General features: G+C 43.8%; 1 protein-coding gene across 1 annotated transcript in view; it reads right to left on the reverse strand.

The window, feature by feature from the left end:
• Positions 1-9,219: 9,219 nt before the first annotated feature.
• Positions 9,220-24,103, reverse strand: part of LOC310775845 (venom factor-like) — a gene marked incomplete at its 5' end in the record, with an annotated part of 76,425 nt that continues 61,541 nt past the window's right edge. Inside the window, 12 exon segments of the mRNA XM_083635972.1 lie at positions 9,220-9,829; positions 10,576-10,723; positions 11,424-11,504; positions 12,329-12,412; positions 14,484-14,573; positions 15,252-15,357; positions 16,290-16,379; positions 18,283-18,370; positions 21,782-21,833; positions 22,186-22,276; positions 22,556-22,615; positions 23,324-23,479. Of these exon segments, the coding sequence (XP_083492098.1) occupies positions 9,685-9,829; positions 10,576-10,723; positions 11,424-11,504; positions 12,329-12,412; positions 14,484-14,573; positions 15,252-15,357; positions 16,290-16,379; positions 18,283-18,370; positions 21,782-21,833; positions 22,186-22,276; positions 22,556-22,615; positions 23,324-23,479 (1,191 nt within the window). The 3' untranslated portion in view covers positions 9,220-9,684.

Consider the following 24,103-nt stretch of genomic DNA (forward strand, 5'->3'; position numbering starts at 1 on the left):
CAGATATCGGGCCCGCTTGCGCTGGCCAAAAACAGCCGAAGTGGCTGCCGCAAACCGTTTCATTTCACTTCCTGATGACACCGGCCCGCAGACAGACTAATCATCAAGACAACACTCGCCGATTCACTCTGCTTTCAAGCGAGACTACTCTGCATTGGTCTCGTCTAATATTAGAGGTAAGATGTGAGGCATCGATATTCAATTTAGACTGTTTAATAACAATCGAAAATCTTGCTCGTAGCTGCTTTAAGGTTAATAAATAAATTTATTATGCACTTATTAAAGGTCCCATTCCATGCAAAAGCTGTTTTTACTTGTAAATGCATATATACTGCTGTCAGCCCTCCCTGTAATGAGTGGTCACAACCTCAGAACTGCCACAGTTGGATTTGTCCCTATCCAGCTTCCCCCTGCAGTCTCCTTCAAGCCACACCCCCAAACGCTCTATTTCCCAGACGGGGTATCGGGACGTCACGACCTTCCTCAGGCATACTGCGTGGGTCTCTCTCACACAAGCTACCTGCACCATTTTGTCTATAGCCACAAAATTAACACTTCTAGCTGGAGCGACGCCAACTGTACGTGATCCAGCAACTGCGGAGGTGCATTCGGTAAGTCTAGGCATTTTGAGATGTCCTCTTTAGCGTAGCAATGTTAAGTTAGCGATAGCGTTAGTTGTAGACACAACCTAGCGTGCTGGTCCACAGACGCTAATCTGATTGGCCGCTGGGAGCCTGGGGCGGGCTCTCCCTCAGCGGCCAATGGGAACTGTTAGTTCTGAATATATTATAGAAACAGACCATTCTTGGGACGAGGAAGGGACAACTCCGTCACAACAAACGGGGTTGCTATATTTTCGACAAATTAATCCAGAATCATGTTTTATGGACCAGAGACACACGTTTTTAAGAGGTTACAGCTGCACGAATTGGGACCTTTAACAGTTAACTCATTCATGGCCAAAGACGTCTTTAACGTCTTATCAGGAATGTGCCTCCCCGCCAAAGACGTGTTTGACGTGTTTTTGTTTTTATTAGTGCAGCGCGTAGTTCAAAGACTTCCCCAGCCTGTGACATGGTATCAGGTCCCTGGCCTCAAAGACAAAGCCGACAACACGTGAACAAACAACTACCCCAGCTGTTGTTTTGAAATGGAGCAGGAGGAAAAACAGAAAACGGAGAAACGCTTCCCGTTGCAGAGAGGAGAAACGCCATTGAAACGCCCCTCGGCGCGCTGCACGAGCTGGTCGCCTTGCTGCAGGGCAGAGTGAACATGGATGAGTTGTTCGCGGTAGTCAAACCCGTGACCTACATGATCGATCCTGGTCCCGGACCCCGTTCCTGTGTGCCAGCCCGAAAGAGACGAGACGGAGTCACACGCAGCGGGTCGGTCATGGAGGGGCGAAGCAGAAGGAGTCCAGGCAGTGAGAGGGAATGATAAATCCAACGGGAGAAAGTAATCCAGAGATGTGTTGATCAGCGGAGGAATGAGGAAATGATCGATCAGTTTGACGGGTAATCCAGAGGGTGGTGAGGACGTGTTGAATAGCCGAGGGGAAAACGGGAACGATCAAACAGCAGGGAGGATAGGACAGGGAGACATGGACGAGGACGGGTGGACCAGAACAAAACAAAAGAAACACACGAACAGCTAACAATAACGAAAAGTAAGGACGCGGGCAGAAGCGGCAGTCACAGCAGCAGACGCCAGCAGTACTCAGACCCGGAAACAACGTAACGAAGATAAAAGGGGGATCGTGTGTGTGTGTGTGTGTGTGTGTGTGTGTGTGTGTGTGTGTGTGTCTGTCTGTCTGTCTGTCTGTCTGTCTGTCTGTCTGTGTGTCTGTCTGTCTGTCTGTCTGTCTGTCTGTCTGTCTGTCTGTCTGTCTGTCTGTCTGTCTGTCTGTCTGTGTGTCTGTCTGCACACTCACTCACACTGAGTAAACTGTATTGTTGAATGTAAAAAAAGCACTTCATGTATATATATATATATATATATATATATATATATTTATTTATTTTTTGTCATTTGTGTCATAACGAATAATATTTACATGTCTGATGTCAATACAGTTCAAAATAAAAGAATTGAGAGCGAGTTCTGCCTGAGATTGTGTCCTTTACAAAAATGGCATTTTCTCCTGTTTCATTCCTCAGAGAGACCTTTTTGGTGAAAACAGGGTGTATATAAATGGCTATAAGTAGAGTACAGAACATGCTAAAAGCTCACTTTTTTTTTCCTGGTGAACCCAGAGACGTACATCTTCATTTTGAGGTATTGCAAATCACTTTGGTGCTAATAGATAATTTACTGTGGGTCTTGAAAGATGACCAACAATCAGGGCGGACTGGGATCATAATTCAGGCCGGGCATTAGATACCAAGCAGGCCAGGCCGATACGGGCCGACGTGCGTGCCGGCGTCCGAAAATTTGGGGCGTTTGAAGCTCAATTTGGGCCGTTTGAAGCCCAATTTGGGCCATTTGAAGCCAGATTTGGGTCGTTTAAAGCCAGATTTGGGCTGTTTGAAGCCCGATTTGGGCCGTTTGAAGCCCAATTTGGGCCGTTTGAAGCCCAATTTGGGCTAAATAAAATTAAAATAAATTTGCAAAAAAAAAAAAAAAAAAAAAATTTTTTTTTTTTTTTTTGGGCAGGCCAGGCCAGGCCAGGCCACCGGGCATTTGCCCGACGTGCCCGATTATGCAGTCCGCCACTGCCAACAATTATGAAAATCTTTGGCCTGTGCTAAATATTGGCAGTCCTAAACTGGCCATGAATAAGTTAACTATGGTTTTCACAGCTCACCTAGTGTGAAGGAGCACTATGTGGTCAAGGTTGTTCAAATGTGAGTAAAAATGACAATGTTTTAGCAGGTAAGGACAAAAACACTTTAAGACGGATCTTGTGTGTAAGTGTACAAAAAAACAGAGGTAGGTTATTTTTTTCAGTTTCTTTCCAAATTAAGCCTTTACAATCTATCATTTACAACAGTGCAATTGTATCAAAATGGCTGTTTAAAACCTTTCCAAATTGTGCCAAATTGTACCAAAAACTGAGGTAGATGGGGAAAAAAACACAATAGAAAAATAATGGTGTCTTCCAACATGTACAGTAGCATTTACAATCTTGCATTGTAACAAAAACTGAGGTACGTTTTTCATAAAATGGATTAAAAATCAAATTGTCTGTTTCAACATGGAGCACACAATCTATCACTTACAACAGTGATACTCAACTGGCGGCCCGCGGGCCACATGCGGCCCGCGGGTGCCCCCTGTGTGGCCCACGATGGAATTGCAAAAAAAATAAAAATAAAATTTACAGTGCACCTGAACACAACATGCAAGATACCCGCTGAATAAGTGTCCAAATGTTCATGTCATTCTGGCCAATACTCCACTTCTGTTATAGCATTTCAGTCTGGAATATGGAATATCTTTCAATAATCTATGATTTAGCTGCTAAATTGTCAAATACCGCCGTCTGCTCGCTACCCAGGCACTTATGTATGTACTTAACCTAACTAACTATCCGGTGTGCCCAACATTGTCAGACTAAACTCCGGCTGTAGGGCTGGCACGGATCACGGATAATCCGTGACCCGTACGGATCAGCCCCCACGGTTCGGAACGCGGTTCGGAAAGTCAATGGTCCGCGGACCCCCCCCCCCCCCCCCCCCCCCCCTTTGTTTCATTTAACGTTTAACGAGTGTATGAGAACACCTGACACAGACAGGCATCATCATGGCATGAACAAATGAGCTTCCTCATCCCTTGTCGCCGCTGTAAAGTCTCTCTGGCTACTAAAGACAACAAACTTAATTCAACACCTCTGAAAAAGCACAGGAATGCGAGCAGCGTGTTGCGGGCTGCACAAGATAACGAGAGCCACAACACACACACACACACACACACACACACGCGCACACGTTTCACGAACACATTATCACCGGACGGTGAAATGTTGCCTTGGACACATAACAACAAAACAACACGTGGGGCCACCGAGTAGCTTAACGTAGCATCAACGTTTTAAATGTTCACATATGGCATAGCTTTCATTAGTCTATTAATAACTTTCAAAATTAGCTTTTTTGTCCTCCGGCAAAATGGCTAGTGAATGTTTTTTTACCAGCCACTCAATAGATTACCATTGTTTTTGTTTTTTGGGCTGGTGGTGAGTGAAGCAAATCTATCAGCCACTTGCATATTTATATTTTACCAGCATTTGGGTAGTGGCTGCCAGTACTAATTTTGTGCCCTGCTTTTCAAGCAGCATTCAGTTCTGCTTAATCAGCATCTGCTCACTGGCTTGCTTCCTTTTTCCTCATCCTCTTTTTTCTATTTTTTGACTTCCAGATAACTTCTTCTTTCTAACTTCTCTTACTTTCACTGTGAATCATGGATTTCACACGAACAGGCAAGGCAGTTGCCTGCCTTGCCTGTTCACTGCGCCTCTGTCCATAGGCCTACAGTACATGGACATGATGACAGTGTTCATCAAACTGTATGCAGAGAACATTCATCATTTTACAGGACACAGGTGTAAGAGAGGGAGGGAAAGAGACCGAGAGAGAGACACACACATACAGGCGGGCAGACGGGTTGTCATGCCGTTTGCTATAACCCCCCCCCCCCCCCCCCCCCCCAATAACAAAACTCCACAATACAATGCTGATTAACATTATAACCAGTGTTTTAAATCCTGCAGTAGCCTATTTATAAGCCTACCATTTACAAGTACTCACAACAGTTTATCTGGCAACAAGAATGAATGCAGGCAGCAGCCCAGAGCAGCAGAACGGTGAAGTTTCACTTTCTCGTCCTTCCAAACTTCAGCTTCAAAACGATATTTAGCGTTCGAATTTCACAATAATCTTTATACAGAATGAAAGCCCAGGCTTTATTTGACTAAAATCAGGTGACACCCGAAAACAGCCGACATCAATATTTTCTCATAAAATCGCCTGTCTAGGCAAACGGCAGGTTGCGACATCCGACTCATTTTGATAGAACGGGTCACATATTGTAAAGCGTTTTGGATAAAAGCTCTAAATAAATGCAGTCCATTTACCATTTGTACAGATATTGATGAACATCAGGCAATGATCTTTCTGAACAGCTGACATGACTACAGTGAAGCTTATTCCACTGTTCCACTCAATGTAAATTGTTGTGGCTTAATGTAAGCAAAATGTGTAAAGTGGGAATGTAATGACACGATACCTGAGACAGACAGAAGGAAGAGAAGAAATCCACTTCCTGCGGATCGGATCTCATAGCTGGTCATCTCCTCTCTTTGTTCAGGCTATGGACAGTCAAACACATCACCAGGCACATCATGGACATAACATGAGAATATCAGTCACATCAAAAACACACCTCTAATATTTAGCTGGCAATGCCCTGCCCACTCTGCACTTGTATGAAGGATGTGGTCTTGCAGAGGAAATGGTTGTGGGCACATCGTTGCAATCGGCGTAGAAACTGCGTTTAAGGCGTAGCGCTAGGCCGCCTAGCGCTAGGCCGCCTAGCGCAGTAAGTGGGTGTGGACCAGCGCACTCGCTATCTTGGTATCGGCGCTACACGCAGCCTCAACCATTATAACCACGCCTTTTAAGCGTAAAATGATGCATAGTCCGCTCATTGGAGAATTGCAGTAAAGAGTCACACGCTTGCCTTTTAAGCTCCAATTCCTGGACAAATCCGGTAAAACCAGACAAAGCCAAGCGCTCTGCTCCCCCCCCCCCTCCCTTCATCCAGTCTGTCTGTCTCCATATATAGGCTATTATTCCATATTATTATGCTTCTCAAACCAATCTAACTGCAGTTTAAATACTGCAAGCATGTAAATACCCTACACTATAGCAAGATCAAAGTGAAAAGAATGTTCTAAATGCATCAGCTAGAAAAATATAGCCTATTAGATTGGTGAAAGTTTGTCCAGAAAGATATCATTTTCTCTCGCCTGCTGCAGGAAGGATGATGCACATAAATATACCCTACCTTATGTAAAGTCATTGCATAAATGTGTTTTTATTGTAAAACTAAATGTGAAGTAGGGCCAAGTTATTGGAGCGGACATCACAGTATAGCAGATGACAGTACCGCTGTCACTTATCTAAATCACGTTAAATCGACAAGGGATATATATAGGCCCAGGAGGACATAAATGTTTCACACAGGGTGGTGTTTTCATTTCGATGTTTTATTTGGTCCAATATTGAAATGTTCTACAATTGCAGGTTGTGTTACCATTACACATTATTTAGATCTACCTTTATATAGGTTTTCGGCTCATTTGGTTGCTATTTAGTAGCGAAATAGAGTACCACAATGCATGCTGGGACATGCCAGGCAGTGAACTTACAACTTATTTTTCCTATGGGAAGTGTGTTGTGTCTGTCTGAGCGAGGGAGTCAGAGAGAGAGAGTCGTATTGTGCCTGTCAGACTGAGGAGAGAGGGAGAGAGTGACACAGAGAAGGGTGACAGAGGGGAGCCAGAGGGGAGCGCTCCACGCAACCAGCGCACTGAATAGGCCTGGTTTTCAAAAGCGCAAAGTGCTAAATTTACGCCAGGTGGGAAGATATCATTAGGCCGATATTTAACGCCGAAACGCCCATTCTCGCCCATTCAGGGAGTGCGCCACGCCCATTCGGCCTAAAGCGCATTTGGCAGCGTAAAGCCATGTTGATATCTTCCCGAGGCAGGTGCAAGGCACGTTTTTTAGCGTCGAAGGCCCGTTTTAGCGCTGAAGGCCTGTGGGAGAATAGGGGCCATAATGTGCTCAACACGACTGCTAGAATACAGGTTTCCTTCCTGTAACAGTGCAGGTGACTGCATGATGCATCACTTTGTTGCTTATGTGTGTATGTCAGAGAGACACAGGGAGCCTTGCCTTGGTTCCAGCATCACATCAGTATTGTAGCCGAGTATTTGGGTCCGCCTATTACTCACAATTGGATAACAAAATAATAAAAAGAGAGTCAGGCTGTAACAGTATAACACGCGTCCATCTTGTTGTTGTAACTGTAATCACATTACTTTTGTCGGTAACGAGTAGTGTAAGACACCACTGTCCCTAAGTGCAGTAATCACATTACAGTTACTAATCAAACACTTAACTCGTTACTTGCGTTACTTGCGTACTAGCAAGATAAGTATAGAGAGAAAAGGGTAACACTTTACAATAACGTACACAAATAATGTAGTAGCTACTAGTAAACTAATCATTAACTAATAGTTAGTTGGTAGTTACCACAGTTGGTAGTTAGTCGGTAGTTACCACAGTTGGTAGGCCTCATGAAAAATCATTTAGAGTAATTCCCGTGAAGATATTGTAAGTAAGTGGTACCTTGAGGTTGGATAATCTTACTGGCAAGGTTCTCACCAAGTGAAACGAAATGATTATTGAAGCTGTTGGTTAGATCGTTAATATTTTTACTGGCATTTCTGTAGGAGTCAGGAAGCACAGTGTCTTTGAGCCCCCTGTCAAGTACTTCGTTCAGTACCTGCCAAGTCTTCTTGGAGTCACCCTGAGTTGATATCATGCGTTCAGTGTAATGATCTATTTTACTTTTGCGTATGATTAGTGTGAGTTCATTCCTATTGTCTCCATTCACTGGACACTTTGTATCATGGTGCTCTGAGATCTGTTGTATAATAACATGCCCCTGTGTATTGTCTCCATTCACTGGACACTTTGTATCATCGTGGTGCTCTGAGATCTGTTGTATAAACATGCCCCTGTGTAGTGTCTCCATTCACTGGACACTTTGTATCATCATGGTGCTCTGAGATCTGTTGTATAAACATGCCCCTGTGTATTGTCTCCATTCACTGGACACTGTGTATCACAGTGCTCTGAGATCTGTTGTATAAGCATGCCCCTGTGTATTGTCTCCATTCACTGGACACTTTGTATCATGGTGCTCTGAGATCTGTTGTATAAACAAGTCAAGTTTATTTGTATAGCCCTAATTCACAAGCATGTCTCAGAGGGCTTCACAGAAAATATGTCTAGCTAATTTTAGCTGACACAACAGTAGCAAATTACAGTAGTAATAATAACACATTGAACAATCTAAAAATATAGAAATATAGCAAAGTTGCCCATCCATGGGTTACGGCATGACAATATTTGTTTGGCCCCCGGCAACAATCTGGGTATCTCATGTGGCCCCCCATGAAAAATAGTTGCCCACCCCTGCTTTAGAGTGTGAGAGAGGAGAAAGCAGGAAAAGGGGGGGAGCAAATCAGACAATCTGACTACTCTAGCCATTAACCGGAACTAGAACACAGGGAATCTAGCTAATCTACAGCCTAGTCTGCCCTGTCCTATTCTGCTCTAGTCTGATTTTAGCCTCAACACTATAACAGGTCAGTGGAACTGAGGAGTTCCACTGATTTATCCTATCCAGCAGAATCCCTTCTAACTTTGACATAAGCTGGCCAAGCTATGACCTATTAGATGTGTAGGTTACTTTACCAGCTTTGACCTTGATGACAGCATGCCATGATTAAACTAGTAAACAATAGCAAGGAGAGGAGCCATCCTCAACATGAAGGTGTTCCAGCAGAAAAACGACTAGCCGCTAGTTTTGTTATCAAATATCTTGTTCATGCTCTTCAGGGAGGACTCGGCAGACAAGGAACTCTAACAGACTGGCCATTCCAAGATGTCACACGGAGAAATACAGAAGGTCACCTATCCACTATTATGTGTATTCTCCTAAATCAAGGGTTCCCAAACTCTTCAGGCGCCGACCCCCAAAACAACAGTGCCAGACCCCCTCTACCCCCGGAGGTGGTGCCAGACCCCCACTATCCCCGGAGGTGGTGCCAGACCCCCAATATCCCCGGAGGTGGTGCCAGACCCCCACTATCCTCGGAGGTGGTGCCAGACCCCCACTATCCCCGGAGGTGGTGCCAGACCCCCACTATCCCCGGAGGTGGTGCCAGACCCCCACTATCCCCGGAGGTGGTGCCAGACCCCCACTATCCCCGGAGGTGGTGCCAGACCCCCACTATCCCCGGAGGTGGTTGGAGCATGCAAACGTTTATGTGCACATGGGAATTTCGCAAACAAAACACACACAAAACGAACAATTATGATTAAAATGTGCTCTTTTTAATCACATGTATTTGTATTTAACACATTTTGTATTTAACACATTCTTTAGGCCAATTTCACACATTCTGGAAATCAGAACCCCCCCGACCCCTGCTTTGGGAACAACTGTGCTAAATGACAGTGGATTTTCGACTTGAAACATGATGAACATTGGGATTTTATACGGAAGCGTATTGCATTCACTTGAGAAATACAAAATCACCCTGTTTTTCTGAATTAATGAGATAAGTTTTCATTAAAAAATATATTTTCTGCTCTGTTTTTCTGAATTAACGAGTCTGTCTGTCTGTCTGTCTGTCTGTCTGTCTATCTATCTATAAAAGCCATAATATTATTGAGAACATTCTTAACTGTGATTATGGGTACTGAAGTGTTGTTGGTGGTACTCAGTACCACCTCATACCAATTGCATCAGTTCTCTTTTTCCCAAAGACACAACAAAAACGTTTAAGCTGTCAAGATTTCAAATGTCCTTGACTGAATTCAAACTGATGTGTTCAGCCTCTACAGCCTGCAGGCATTAACAGACAGTTCAAACTGATGTGTTCAGCCTCTACAGCCTGCAGGCGTTAACAGACAGTTCAATGGCAGTTTCCTCCAGCGCCGTGCATTTAGCCTGGAGGCTGGAGTTGCTGGAGCACTCTGCAGATGAAGGCCAGCGCTCCACCCAGGTGTTCTTACCCAACATGTAGATGAAGCTGACGGACAGGAAGAGAGAAAGGAAGACGTTAATTTCCAAGGTCCTTGATTCAACAGATTTGAGTTTAAAAGATCAGAGGGGGCTGAAAATGTAATAACATAATAACTTGTGTTTGTGTTTACTGAGTCATATAGGAGCTCTACTTAGCTGACTTGCTCCTCTGTATTATGAAAATGTGTCTTTATCATAGGGCTGGGCGATATGGACAAAATCAAATATCACAATACTTTTGACCAAATACTTATCGATATTGCGACAATATTGGTGCTTTCACGACATATTGACACAATGAGATTTTCGATAAATAATCATCAGTAATGTGGATATAATGAATAAGTGGGTAAAGGCAAATGATACAACAGCTAAAACGTTCTGCTAGGTTCAGAAAATTACATCGGTTTACTGTAATGCAGCCTTCAAAACCAGGAAAAGACAACACTTATGGCATATCACAATATGATATTCGAAACCAAGATGATATCTACTCTCATGATATCAATATAATATTGATGTATTGCCCAGACCAACTTTATCATTTTCAGGTTCAGGTTCAGGTTAAACTTCAGTTGTCAGTTACAAGTCGCTGCATGTCACTCAAGGGCACAGGAAGGAACGGGGTGTGAGTGGATGTTAAAACAGGATGTGGGGGCAGGACATAATGCAGGGAGGGATCATTCAAAACTGTAAACCAATATCTAATATCTGGATTGAAATTTGCTGATCCCTGACACTTCTCCTCCTTACCTGTTGGTGTCGCTGTCTACGGTCCACTGGTCCTCTTTGGGGCCGATGACGAGGTACTGGGAGCCCTGCTGCAGGTTGAGGCCGTCTCTGCAGCCTCCATGAGACATAAAGAGCCTCTTCTGACCTGCCTCCACCCCAGCCTCCACCCCTGGGTGGAGGGAAGGAGAGAGTTGGAAATGTTTACAACATAACTCTGCATAACTAAACACTATATAACACAATATCAGATATTTACAGTCATGCTGTCCACTGCTGATAAGATGGAGGTGTCATTTTCCAACAATCTGGAAAATGTGCAGTGAAATCTGGTTTTCTTTGTTCTTTCTTTCTTTCTTTCTTTTCTTTCTTTATTAAATTAATGTGTCAGTGTTTGTTTTTCCCACAGCGCAGCCAAGAGCATCACTAGGCTAATCCTCCCATACAGAGGCTTCTTCCCAACTGCCATCGGCCTCTTCAACTAGGCCCGAAAGCCCCCCACAGCCGCCTCAACAACAGGCCAGAACCCACTGACTGACATTAACCAACCCCCCCTCCCCATCATATGTCACTATGGACTCCAGCTTAGATCTTTGTGTGTGTGATTGTCTTTCTGTATCGTCTTTGTCTTCTGACTAATTGATGTGACCGCTACACGGCATACTGCATACATACACTAAATCAAATTCATTGTATGTAATCTGATTACCTACTGTTTCTAACAAAGTGCATCTGAATCTGAATATGAAGTTGGTCAGTGTATAGACATTGGTCTAAATGGATCTCTGATGTGCTCCTCATGTCATGTGGAGATGCACAGAGCAGCAGCATTGTACTCGAGCGTGTGTAAGAGACCAAGTCCAGTGACTCACCCAGCTTGATAACCTGTGTGATCTCCATCTCGTACTGGTCATAGTAACTCTGGGTGACATTCAGCACCTTCACCTGGAAGACTGGAGGACAGGAACACCACTGTCATTTTTTATATCACCTCCTAAATGCTTTGTCTGTAGTTTATGATCCGATGCTGGCGTTGGAGTTGTCATGACAACACTCTGCCCTCCATGAAACCAGAGCATCATCAGCATGCTGGACAGTTTGGCCTGTTCACAATCAACAACAATGAAGCTTCTATCATGTTTCACAAAGTTAGCTAGTTCCTTTTTGTTTGATGGGCACTTGCCATGATTAGGATCCTGACACTTCTAATGTTCCTGTTGTCTGTAGATTGCAGGAACATCTCAAAGTTGAGGAATCATTATTTAATATGTGAAGTAACTCCACTTCCCTGCTGAATAAAGGGGCATTTATGTTAAAATTCAAGCTGTTTGGAGGATTATAACATGCTGAATTTAGCACAACACCCGTCAGTAATAAAATGTCTAATTGTTCCGTTAATGTGCTGATAATTCATTTGTTTTTGAATGCAGGAATGTCTGCAGCATGTGCTGCTGTTCACTGTGTTTCAGGAAGCTGTGCTGATATTCCTCTGCAACTCTCTTCTTCATCTACAGCGTCTTCTGTTTATTCCTCATCTTTCTTCCCCGTCTTCTAGCCTACTTCCTCTCTGTGGTATCAGTATGAGTGAATAAGATAACGTACAGGATGTGTGTGTGTGTGTGTGTGTGTGTGTGTGTGTGTGTGTGTGTGTGTGTGTGTGTGTGTGTGTGTGTGTGTGTGTGTGTGTGTGTGTGTGTGTGTGTGTGTGTGTGTGTGTGTGTGTGTGTGTGCATGTGTGTGAGTGCGTGCGTGCGTGTTGGTTGAGTGTGCATCGTACCATGGTGTAAGGTCTCACAGGCAAACGTCTCTCTTGTATTGCTGGGGAAGGTTTGGGTGTCGCTCTTGGAGACGCAGCAGTCACCTAGAGATTAAAATACAGCCAGAGTTAAAACTTGATTTGTATTGATATTGATGCCATTTTCATGGCTGCTTAACGAACCGGGTCCTTATCGGGTCCACTATCGATACTTTTCTTTTGTATTATTTGGTGGAAAGACATGACGGCAAGTTTTGTTGTTGTTACATAACTGTTTTTTGTATTGCTTAACTGTGAGTCTGTGTCTGTTTTATTTGTGAACGGAAGGATTAGCCTTGCCTCCAATAAACAAAAACTGCTGATGCTGTTGCTGTGCATTTATTTGAAAAGGAATAGGGCCCGCATGACATGCAAATCGTAAAATAATATCAGCAGCACAGACATCAGCACTCAGCAACAATTTTTCCAACAATAAAATAAAATAAATGTTATTCACATACCGAGTAACTGTTATCCTTACACCACTATGATTTGTTTCCAGACTTTTCAAGATGTGCTCTGTACTGATACTGAACCAGTGGAAACAACTATTATGAAATTAATGGTTGTATTTTAATTTAAATATTTGCTTTGATTGAAACAAAAATCTTGGCATTAGTATTATTTTTATAGCCTATAACAAGCTGTTAGGAGTTAAACAGGTCATAATTCCCTCTCTCAATTTTATATTGCTGTGAAAACATTTATTGTGCACTGCAAACTATTTGGGCTTATTTTTTTTTATTTTTTTTACGGAATACACATTGAATATCCACACTGGGTAGACTAGCCTCGGTCAACCCACGGTCACCTATTATGCTACATTGCCGCCTGCCCTCCTAATATGGTCGGACAACGGTACATGTCATGACGTGTCACAGAGCAGGACGCATGGCACAAGGAACTTTCATCACTGCCTGGGACCGCATATTTTGGGATTATTTTATCAAGTGGATTATGTCAAAGAACGGGACTTGCGTGGCATCCGTGAACAATGCATACCTTGGGTGGCATTTGGCTCCAGGTTTGTCTTCACTTTGGTGAAGGGTATCCAAGCTTTTGATCATTTAACACATTCAGCATCCTGTCGCTTGTGTCAACTGGTCTGTCACGCAAGTTTGCAACCAAATGAAATGAATGATCAAATGAGCAGTGAACAGGGGGCGTGTCGCATCACGCGTGATGCACGTGATTCAAGTCTTAATCAAATGAAAAGTGTTAGTCACTCACTGCACGGCACGGCAGCACACAGGCTTGAGTCAGTGACAGCCTCAGGGCGCTTGACAGCGAATTCAGCACACAGATCCGAGAGGGTAAAGACCGGCGGGGAGGAATTAATGGACCAACGGCCGCTACTCGATAACAGTATCGATAAGGTCGGACCTTATTGATTTTCGGGTTATTGATACCCGGGTCCCATCCCTAACACACGCACGCACGCACGCACATGCACACCCACACATGCACATGCACGCCCACACAGGCACGTGCACGCCCACACAGGCACATGCACACCCACACAGGCACGTGCACGCCCACACAGGCACATGCACACCCACACATGCACGCCCACACAGGCACATGCACACCCACACATGCATGCACACAGGCACGTGCACGCCCACACATGCATGTCCACACAGGCACGTGCACGTCCACACAGGCACATGCACACCCACACATGCACACACGCACAGGCACATGCACACCCACACATGCACGCCCACACAGGCACGTGCACGTCCACACAGGCACGTGCACGCCCACACATGCACGCCCACACAGGCATGTGCACGTCCACACAGGCACGTGCACACCCACACATGCACGCACGCACAGGCACATGCACACCCACACATGCACGCCCACACAGGCACGTCCACGTCCACACAGGCACATGCACACCCACACATGCACGCCCACACAGGCACGTCCACGTCCACACAGGCACATGCACACCCACACAGGCACGTGCACGCCCACACAGGCACATGCACACCCACACATGCACGTGCACACCCACACGTGCGCATGCACACCCACACATGCACATGCACATGCACATGCACGCCCACACAGGCACATCCACACCCACACATGCACGTGCACGTGCACACAGGCACGTGCATGCCCTCACCCTGTGTGCAGCGGCAGACGTTGTCCTTGCAGATCTGAGTGAGCTCCGCCCTATCCTCGCTGGGCGTGTAGGTACGACTGCAGCGATGATCTGAGAGAGAGAGAGAGAGAGAGAGGGAGAGAGGAAGGGGGACAGAGAGAGGGAGACAGAGCGAGAGAGGAAGAGGGAGACAGAGAGAGGGAGACAGAGTGAGCGAGAGAGAGAGAGAGAGAGGGGAGGGAGACAGAGAGAGAGAGGGGAGGGAGACAGAGGGAGACAGAGAGAGAGAGAGAGAGAGAGAGAGAGAGAGAGAGGGGAGGGAGACAGAGGGAGACACAGAGAGAGAGGGGGAGAGAGAGAGAGAGAGAGAGGGGAGGGAGACAGAGAGAGAGAGGGGAGGGAGACAGAGAGAGAGAGGGGAGGGAGACAGAGGGAGACAGAGAGAGAGAGAGAGAGAGAGAGAGAGAGGGGGAGAGAGAGTATGCAGGGACAATAGACTTGACACCAAAATATTCAAAGTAGCAAATTGCGCAACATTTTCTGTGGGCGTGGCCAGTGGTGGTATCCTGCAGCTCAGGGGGAGGTTAGTGGGACTTCCTGCTTCAAGGCAAAAAGTAGAGCAAATAACTTTAAAAGAACAGCTTCAGTTTGTGGTTTAGCGGTGGCTACAGTAGCATCATATCATGCTGTCTCTTTTGGGCAAAAAAAGGCAGCCTAATATTGACTGACTGATTTAGTGACTTTCATCAGTGAATCTTTTTCAACAGTAACTTCTGTGTGTTTTCCTACCTGGGTTGTAATACTCATAGACAGTGACTGAGGAAGGCTGCAGGAGGCCGACCTTAAAGTTCTGCTGAAGCCTGAAGATCAGGATCTCTGGCTCTTTGTGAGACACCTGAGAGGAGAGGAGGGGAAGGGAGGGGAGAGAGGGAGGAGGGGAGAGGAGAGGAGAGAGGGAGGAGGGGAGAGGAGATAGGAGAGGAGATAGGCGAGGAGATAGGAGAGGAGAGGAGAGGAGAGGAGAGGAGGGGAGGGGAGGGGAGAGGAAAGGAGAGAGGAGAGGAGGGGAGAGGAAAGGAGAGAGGAGAGGAGGGGAGAGGAGAGGAGAGGAGAGGAAAGGAGAGAGGAGAGGAGGGGAGAGGAGAGTAAAGGAGAGTGGAATGTCAGGGAGTATAGTGGAAACAGTGTAAAGTAAAAGATTAGAAGGTCATAGAGCAGAACAAAACCGTAGAGTAGAACAGAGCAGATAGAGAAGAGTTGAGTAGAGTAGAATAGACCAGAGTGGAATGTGGCAGAATAGAGCGCAGAGCAGGGTGGAATAGGGTAGGCATCAGTAGAGTATGCACAACAGAGTAGAGCGCAGTAGAGCAGGGCAGAAGAGAGTACAGTAAAGTAACACAGTAGATTACGCAGAGTAAAGAGAGAATAGAATGGTGTAGAAAAGAGTAGGGCAGAGCAGAGTAAGGTTGAGCAGCGTAGAATAGGACACAATAGAGCAGGGTGAGTAGAATAGAGTTGATAGAGTAGGACAGAAGCAAGCACAGGTGAGTAGAGTGTAGAGCAAAATAAAGTAGAGTACAACAGAATGCAGTAGAGACACAAATACATAAAGCCTGATTTATATTCCAGTCAAAGCCCTGATCCTGCTTCTGTACATTCATATAAATAACCAAATAAATAACCAAATAAATAACCAAATAAATAAATAAATAAATAAATAAATAAATAAATAAATAAATAAATAATATAAATAAAATAATTTAAAAAAGTATACCATGTATACATGTAACGTGTTGTAATGTGTTATAACGTATTGTAAGATGTTACCTTGAAGAGGTGTAGGATCAGGGAGCCTCTGTCACTCAGGTTGTCAACGATCTGGAAGTTACTGATGTAACTATCTACTGAGTTGGACAGCTGCACACACGCGCACACACACACACACACACGCACACACACGCTCACACACACACACACACACACACACACACACACACACACACACACACACACACGACAGTAAGCAGCACTAGCCTGGATGTGATCAGGGCAGCACTTTAGAGAACATATAGCTATTGCAAGTCAACTTGTCTAGTATACTATAGTATACTGTAGAAGTCAACATGTCTAGTATACTATAGTATACTGTAGAACATGTCTAGTATACTATAGTATACTGTAGAACATGTCTAGTATACTATAGTATACTGTATAACATGTCTAGTATACTATAGTATACTGTAGAACATGTCTAGTATACTATACTGTAGAAGTCAACATGTCTAGTATACTAGTATACTGTAGAAGTCAACATGTCTAGAATGCTATAGTATACTGTAGAAGTCAACATGTCTAGAATACTATATTATACTGTAGAAGTCAACATGTCTAGTATACTATAGTATACTGTAGAAGTCAACATGTCTAGAATGCTATAGTATACTGTAGAAGTCAACATGTCTAGTATACTATAGTATACTGTAGAAGTCAACATGTCTAGAATACTATAGTATACTGTAGAAGTCAACATGTCTAGTATACTATAGTATACTGTAGAAGTCAACATGTCTAGTATACTATAGTATACTGTAGAACATGTCTAGTATACTATAGTATACTGTAGAAGTCAGCATGTCTAGTATACTATAGTATACTGTAGAAGTCAACATGTCTAGAATACTATAGTATACTGTAGAAGTCAACATGTCTAGTATACTATAGTATACTGTAGAACATGTCTAGTATACTATAGTATACTGTATAAGTCAGCATGTCTAGTATACTATAGTATACTGTAGAAGTCAACATGTCTAGTATACTATAGTATACTGTAGAAGTCAACATGTCTAGTATAATACAGTATACTGTAGAACATGTCTAGTATACTATAGTATACTGTAGAAGTCAACATGTCTAGTATACTGTATACTGTAGAACATGTGTTGTATACTATAGTATACTGTAGAAGTCACCATGTCTAGTATACTATAGTATACTGTAGAACATGCCTAGTATACTATAGTATACTGTAGAAGTCAGCATGTCTTGTATACTATAGTATACTGTAGAAGTCAACAGGCCCTATCTTCGTACAGGTGATATCCCGTGTATACTAGACATGTTCTACAGTATACTATAGTATACTAGACATGTTGGGCCCTATCTTTCGACAGGCGATATCCCCTATTAGCGCTTGCGCACCTGTTTGCGCGTGCCTTAAGGCAGGAAAGATACCGGTCTGCCTTACGCATTTGTCCAGGTGGTATGCCGAGTTTTGCACCCCCACCCCGGCAGCAAAAAAAAAGCATCCTTACCTCACGGGAGCATAATTGTAATGATTTATACAGAAACATAACTGTTTAAAAATTATAACAGGCATGCGCTTGTGCCTGCCCCCAATTTGCATTGTGCACGGCATTAAACAAGAGCAAACGCTAAATTGCCGCTTTTGGGAAGATAGGGTCCCTTCTCTTTTCGCCTCGCTCGGCGCGCCTTGGCCCCCACAACTCCCATTGACTTCACGTCTGGCAACTTCAGGCTTCACACATCATGCTTGGAAGATAGGAATGAATCCTGAATGATCGCTTGAGCGTGGTTTGAGGAAGGCACATGCGCGGCTAGGTGTGAATGGCTTCGCCTGTTAACAAGGACGCCGAAATGAAACTTGTGGGTTCAGCGTAGGTTGAGCGTTGCTTCGGCGTATGGTGTGAACAGGCTGTAATGCTGGATATGGCTTACTCTGTATGCTGTAGTAGTCACCCACTTTACCTCTCTATAGGCATTCTTATTATTTAGAGCACTAGTGGGCGGTGTTGCTTACCATCTCCAGGTCAGAGTTTTCTGGGGTGAAGCCGGTCGGCAGGTTGATATCCAGAACCACCATCCTGACATATCTGGGTCCTAAAGCCCTGTGGAAAGAGAAGGGAACAGAGATGGGTCAGGATACCAAACATGAGAGGAACCACATGGAGAGATGACAAGCCTCCTATTTAGTGTCAACAGAGCAGCATGGAAAGATTAGAATATTCAGGGCATAATAAGAATAGCACGGGTAAATCGAGTCGTATGAAAATAAGTTAAAGGTGTCCTCACTAATGATACAAGAACCCATTGGGACAATCAGTAACAACTAACAAGATGCATCATCATTCCTCCAAGCAGTTATGGCCTTTCAAAAGATTTAAAAATGTTGCCTCTGTAGCACCCCCATTTGGCCAATCAGTGTAATGTCTTAATGCCAGAAGAATGGCTCAATGACCAAAGGCCTGTGGTTATACTGGCTAGTTCCTGTTTGGTAACGTGTGTACTTCTGAGAGTGTGTATCAAGTCACTGATGAAAACATTTCTGTCTGCCAACTCACGTATTGAATGCAAATATAGTTGCAGAGACTATTGTAAGTCACTTTGGACAAAAAATATATTTTCAAAGTGGGGTGCCGGGGCCCCAGGGACTGCCAGAGGGCATTAGGGGGGCCTCAGCAAATTAATGGAAATGCTTAAAAAAAAACATCTTTATGGGGAAGAAAATAACCCTAATCCTAAGCCTTCAGTTACATTTGTTAATACTACAGTTTAATAAATAAAGAATATCATATATTTGTATTATATTTTATAAATATATTTAGTGTATTGTTAACAAACAAGAAAATCATATTTGCCATGCCCATCTGTCTGATTGCCTGCCAGTCATCACATTCATTGTCATTTCCCCCTGGTGTGGGTAGTACAGTAGTCTGAGTCTGACTCTGGAACAATGTTTATAATGGACAACAGAAAATAAAAGATTATTAGGTTATTACATTAACTCATTCACCGCCAATGACGTCTTTGACGTGTTATCAGCAATGGCCTTCCCCGCCAAGGACGTGTTTGACGTGTTTTTGTTTTTATTGGTGCAGCGCCTGCAGCAAACACTTGCCCAGCCTGTCACACAGACACAGGTCCCTGCCTTCAAAGGGTAGCCGACAGCACGCGATCAAACACATACCGCAGCTGTTGTTTTGAAATTGAGCAAGAGGAAAAGCAGAGAACGGGTAACGCTTCCTTGTGCAGACAGGAGAAACGCCATTGAAACGCCCTCGGCACGAGCTGGAGTCGCCTTCCTCTGTGCCAGCCAGGAGAAAACGGGAGAAAGTAATCAAGAGATGTGTTTGATCATCGGAGGAATGAGGAAATGATCGATCAGTTTGCGAGGGCGGTGAGGACGTGTTGAATAGCCGAGGGGAAAACGGGAACGATCAAATAGCAGAGTTGATATGACAGGGAGACGGGTGTACCAGAACAAATCAAAAATAAACACAGGAACAGCTAGGCAGCAGCGGGCAGAAGGCACTCACAGCAGCCCGCTGTCCTTCTCAAGAGCTCTTCAGTTGGTTCATGAAATCGCTGGGCTGCGTGCCCTCCAGTGTTGCTCCTGGCCAATCCCAGCGCCACAGGGCGTGGTTATTGCTTATCCTATGTTGGGTTAGAAATCTAAAAGGGGGATCGTGTGTGTGTGTGTGTGTGTGTGTGTGTGTGTGTGTGTGTGTGTGTGTCTGTCTGTCTGTCTGTCTGTCTGTCGGTGTGTCTGTCTGTCTGTCTGTCTGTCTGCACACTCACACCGAGTAAACTGTATTGTTGAATGTAAAAAAAAAGCACTTCATGTGTGTATATATATATATATATATTTTTTTTTTTGTCATTTGTGTCCTAACGAATAATATTTACATGTCTGATGTCAATACAGTTCAAAATAAAAGAATTGAGAGTGAGTTATGCCTGAGATTGTGCCCTTTTACAAAAATGCTTTTTTCTCCCTTTTCTCTTCCCAGACAGGCTTTTTTGGTGAACATGGGGTGTATAAAAAGGGTTATAAGTAGAGTACAGAACATGCTAAAAGCTAACTTTCTTTTTGGGGGTGAAAGTAGAGACTTAGATCTTCATTTCGAGGTATTGGACATCACTGTAGTCCTAGTACAGAATTTACTGTGGGTCTTGAAAGATGACCAAACATTATGGAAATACTTGGCCTGTGCCAAAAATGCCAGTCAGATATTGGCAGTGAATGAGTTAATACAAGTAAGGAAATATATTCGGAGGTTGTATGGATGTGATTTTTGACATCTTCAATAATATTATCAATGGGTTTTTAAAGACATCTTGCAATAGGGGGGGGGGCAAAGGCTAAAGCTAATTGGGGGACCTTGGCATGGAAAAGTTTGGGAACCCCTGTGCTAAATGACCTAATGTCATGTCATGTCATGTCATGTCATGTCATGTATGTCATGTCATGTCATGTCATGTATGTCATGTCATGTCATGTCGTGTCGTGTCGTGTCGTGTCGTGTCATGTCATGTCATGTCATGTGTCTGATCCTGTCATTCCCTGCAGCAGACACCTAGCTAGACAAATGAGAGCAGGGAGTGATGATTACATGGCTTAAATACACTCATGTATCTGTGAGCATGCATCTACAGGATGTAGGATGTGTGTGATGTGAATAACTATACTTTTGTAAATGTTCATGTGTACTTATTTGTGTATAATTTCAACCCGATAATTGTCTGTGAGACTGTGTTGATAATTTACTCTTTTACTTGGCTTTTAATTGTATTCTATGCTTTCTCTCTTGTACAGCACTTTGTAACTATAGTTTTGAAAGGTGCTATCGTAAATGATTTACTTACTTACTTAGGGGACATTCACACCCAAAGCGCTTTTGGAGCTGCCAGTGTCTTTCTGCAATTCATTCTCTGTGTAAGGACGCGCTAGACGTGCTCCTCTTTTAATGAACGCACCTGGCGTTTAAACGCTGGTGGCGTCTCGTCTTTTTGGCGGAGCACTCTGGGCGTTTTAAAGCTGAAAAAGTTGAACATTTGGAAGAAAAGCGCGCTGCTCGTCTTTTTACTCCTCCTACATTTTCTCCTCCCAGAGGGATCCTCAACCTCAACCAGCTGGCTACCGTCCGTCTGGTTATTGTGTGCTCAACTCTAGTGCGCGCGACTGCAGGGGAAAATAAAACGAAGCGCAAAAAAAAAACGCTCTGTGCGCTGTTTTGTGCACAATGGAAGCGCTCTCACCATGATTTTCATAGCGTTCTGACTGAAAAAAAAAACGCTTTTGGTGTGAATGTCCCCTTACTAGACTGCCTTATTGAGAGGGGATACTTGATACAGTAAGAGTGGCTGTGCGTATCACGTATCTGCAGCGTGACTTGAGTTGTCCACCTGAACTATAGTCTCACAGGCTTCACTTCATTTCCTCGTTCTCAGCTTTGTCCGTTTAAATAAAATGTAAACCAAACACACAAACACAAATGAGTCATGAAGCAATAACTCACCTCACTCTGATAGTGATCCGGTAGGACTTTTCCACATCTGCTGGAGGCTTCTCTGTTATGGGAGGAAAACACAAAATATGCTTTGGTCTGTCATGGATGAGGATCTCGTGCTGTGAATGTACATTAGGTTAGGTCACTGCTGCACCCTCCACTAACTATCTGCTGGGTTTTATTGTCATTGCACTACAGTTTGTTATGCTATTGTAATAATATTGTAATAACTTGTCAATCACTGGAATTAAATTGTCTTCTCACTTGTATCACTTGATGTAGGTTACATTATATTTTGTACATTATTTTATGTCATGTTTTAGGTTATCTTATGCTACATTATGTCACATTATGTTATAGATTATGTTGTTGTTATAAGTTGTGATATGGGGAAGTGTGAGAGTTGGAGCTACCGCTGGATTCTTCAATAGTGACGTTGAGGTAAAAGTCCTTGCAGGGTCTTTTCTCATCCACCTCGTGCAGCTGGTTGTAGTAGGTCACGACCTGAGGTCAAAGTTCACAGGATCAGGAAGTGAGCCCACATGTAAAACAAATGCGATGAAATGATTAGTATCAGTTAAATATTGGTAGAACAGCTGAAAATAACACCCATTCAAGTATTATTTATAATGCCCCCTGTCATAGGTTTCTAATGGATTTCATGAGCTTCTTGGTCATGAAACTAGCTCTACCTCCCAGCAAGGACCATCAAAATAAAAACATCAAAAGTTGGAGTTGTAACAGCAGCAATATTGGTCTACAAAGGTGTTCATGTGCTCAAACCTCCAGTATTCCCTGTCCGTTCCCTCGAGCCTCCACTTCAAACTCCTGGTCCAGGGCCACCTAGAAAAACACCAGAGAAGAAGAAATTGCAGATGAAATACAACTGAACAAAGAGACGTAAAGTTAGCACCAACTTATTGTTTATTAGAATCGCTGTTAAACTACAAGGGCGTTTGAATGCATGAAGGATGATGGCAACTTCCACACACATGCACACACACACGTGCACACACACACAGACACACACACACACACACACACACACACACACACACCCACACACTAACATTTAATTGTAAATTTAAGTGTATGTTTAATAAGGTACATGCTATTTGCACATGTATGTATAAAACGTCGAATTTGGAATGTCTGAACACGTCTAACGTATGCACATGACATGTGCACCTATGTGCAATGAATATGCCACTGTCGTATAAGCCACCGACTTGTCTTATTGCTTATTGATGCCTATTTCTTATTGCCTTATTGCTGTCTTATTGCTTATTGATGCCTATTTCTTATTGCCTATTACTTATTGCTTGTTGCCTATTTGTACTATGTCGTAAACGGAGTCCACTGCACAAGAATTTCACACGTGGTACTTGTACCATGGAGTGACAATAAAAATCTTGAATCTTGAATCTTGAATATTGAATCTTGAACACACACGCTCAGCTAAATGCCTGAAATATGAATGTGAAGCAGTTTGGTCTCTCTTACCTTGGAGGAGCGAGCCATATAGGAGGTCTTGGGTTTGGTCTCTCTTACCTTGGAGGAGCGAGCCATATAGGAGGTCTTGGGGTCAAAATGGTAGCGGGCGTCACTGCGCCCCGCAATCTTGAGGTCCACCTGCAGGCTGAGGTCCTGTGGAGGAGGCTTCTGGACCAGGTACTCTGACAGCGCCTGGAGCACCACCATGGTGGACTGGGGGGGGGGAGGGAAGGAAGGGGGAGCAGATGTTTTTTTATATTTATTATTATAAATGTCTCTGTGGTGACAAACTCAAAACAGATATTTATGTTTGGTTTCCAGGGTCAGTGCTCTTCAGCAGATTCCCAATATTGTGAAACAGAGATAGTTGGCATTGGTTCCCTGAGCAGGTAGCGATCCCTAAGAAGATCTGAGGGTCTCATTGCTGCTTTGATACTTTTTACCAGCTTGGATGCACTTTAGCCATCTTTTTGTCCGAGCTAAAATCTGTCATCATTTCATCATTGCTATTTAGCCTAAACAGCTATGAACCATTTAGACAACTGAATCTATCACATTCAGTCACAATCAATGTACATCACATCTCCAGCGTCGCACCCGGCTGTCCGCTTTTCCATGTCTTCACAATTGCACAGCCTATAGCACAGTTTTGCAAGCAGAAGCACTGTAAGGATGATCTGTCTCATCTTCACTCAAATTGCTCTTTTTGGTGTAAACGCTTATGTTGTTTGCAAAACATTAAAAAAAAAACATTTTGGAGAGAGGTTATAGTATTCATAAATGTATCAGCCACTCACACAGTTGACCACCTAAAACGTCATCCCTGTAACACAATCT

Source organism: Poromitra crassiceps (assembly GCF_964638095.1).
Source record: "Poromitra crassiceps genome assembly, chromosome: 4".
Classification (NCBI taxonomy): Eukaryota; Metazoa; Chordata; class Actinopteri; order Beryciformes; family Melamphaidae; genus Poromitra; species Poromitra crassiceps.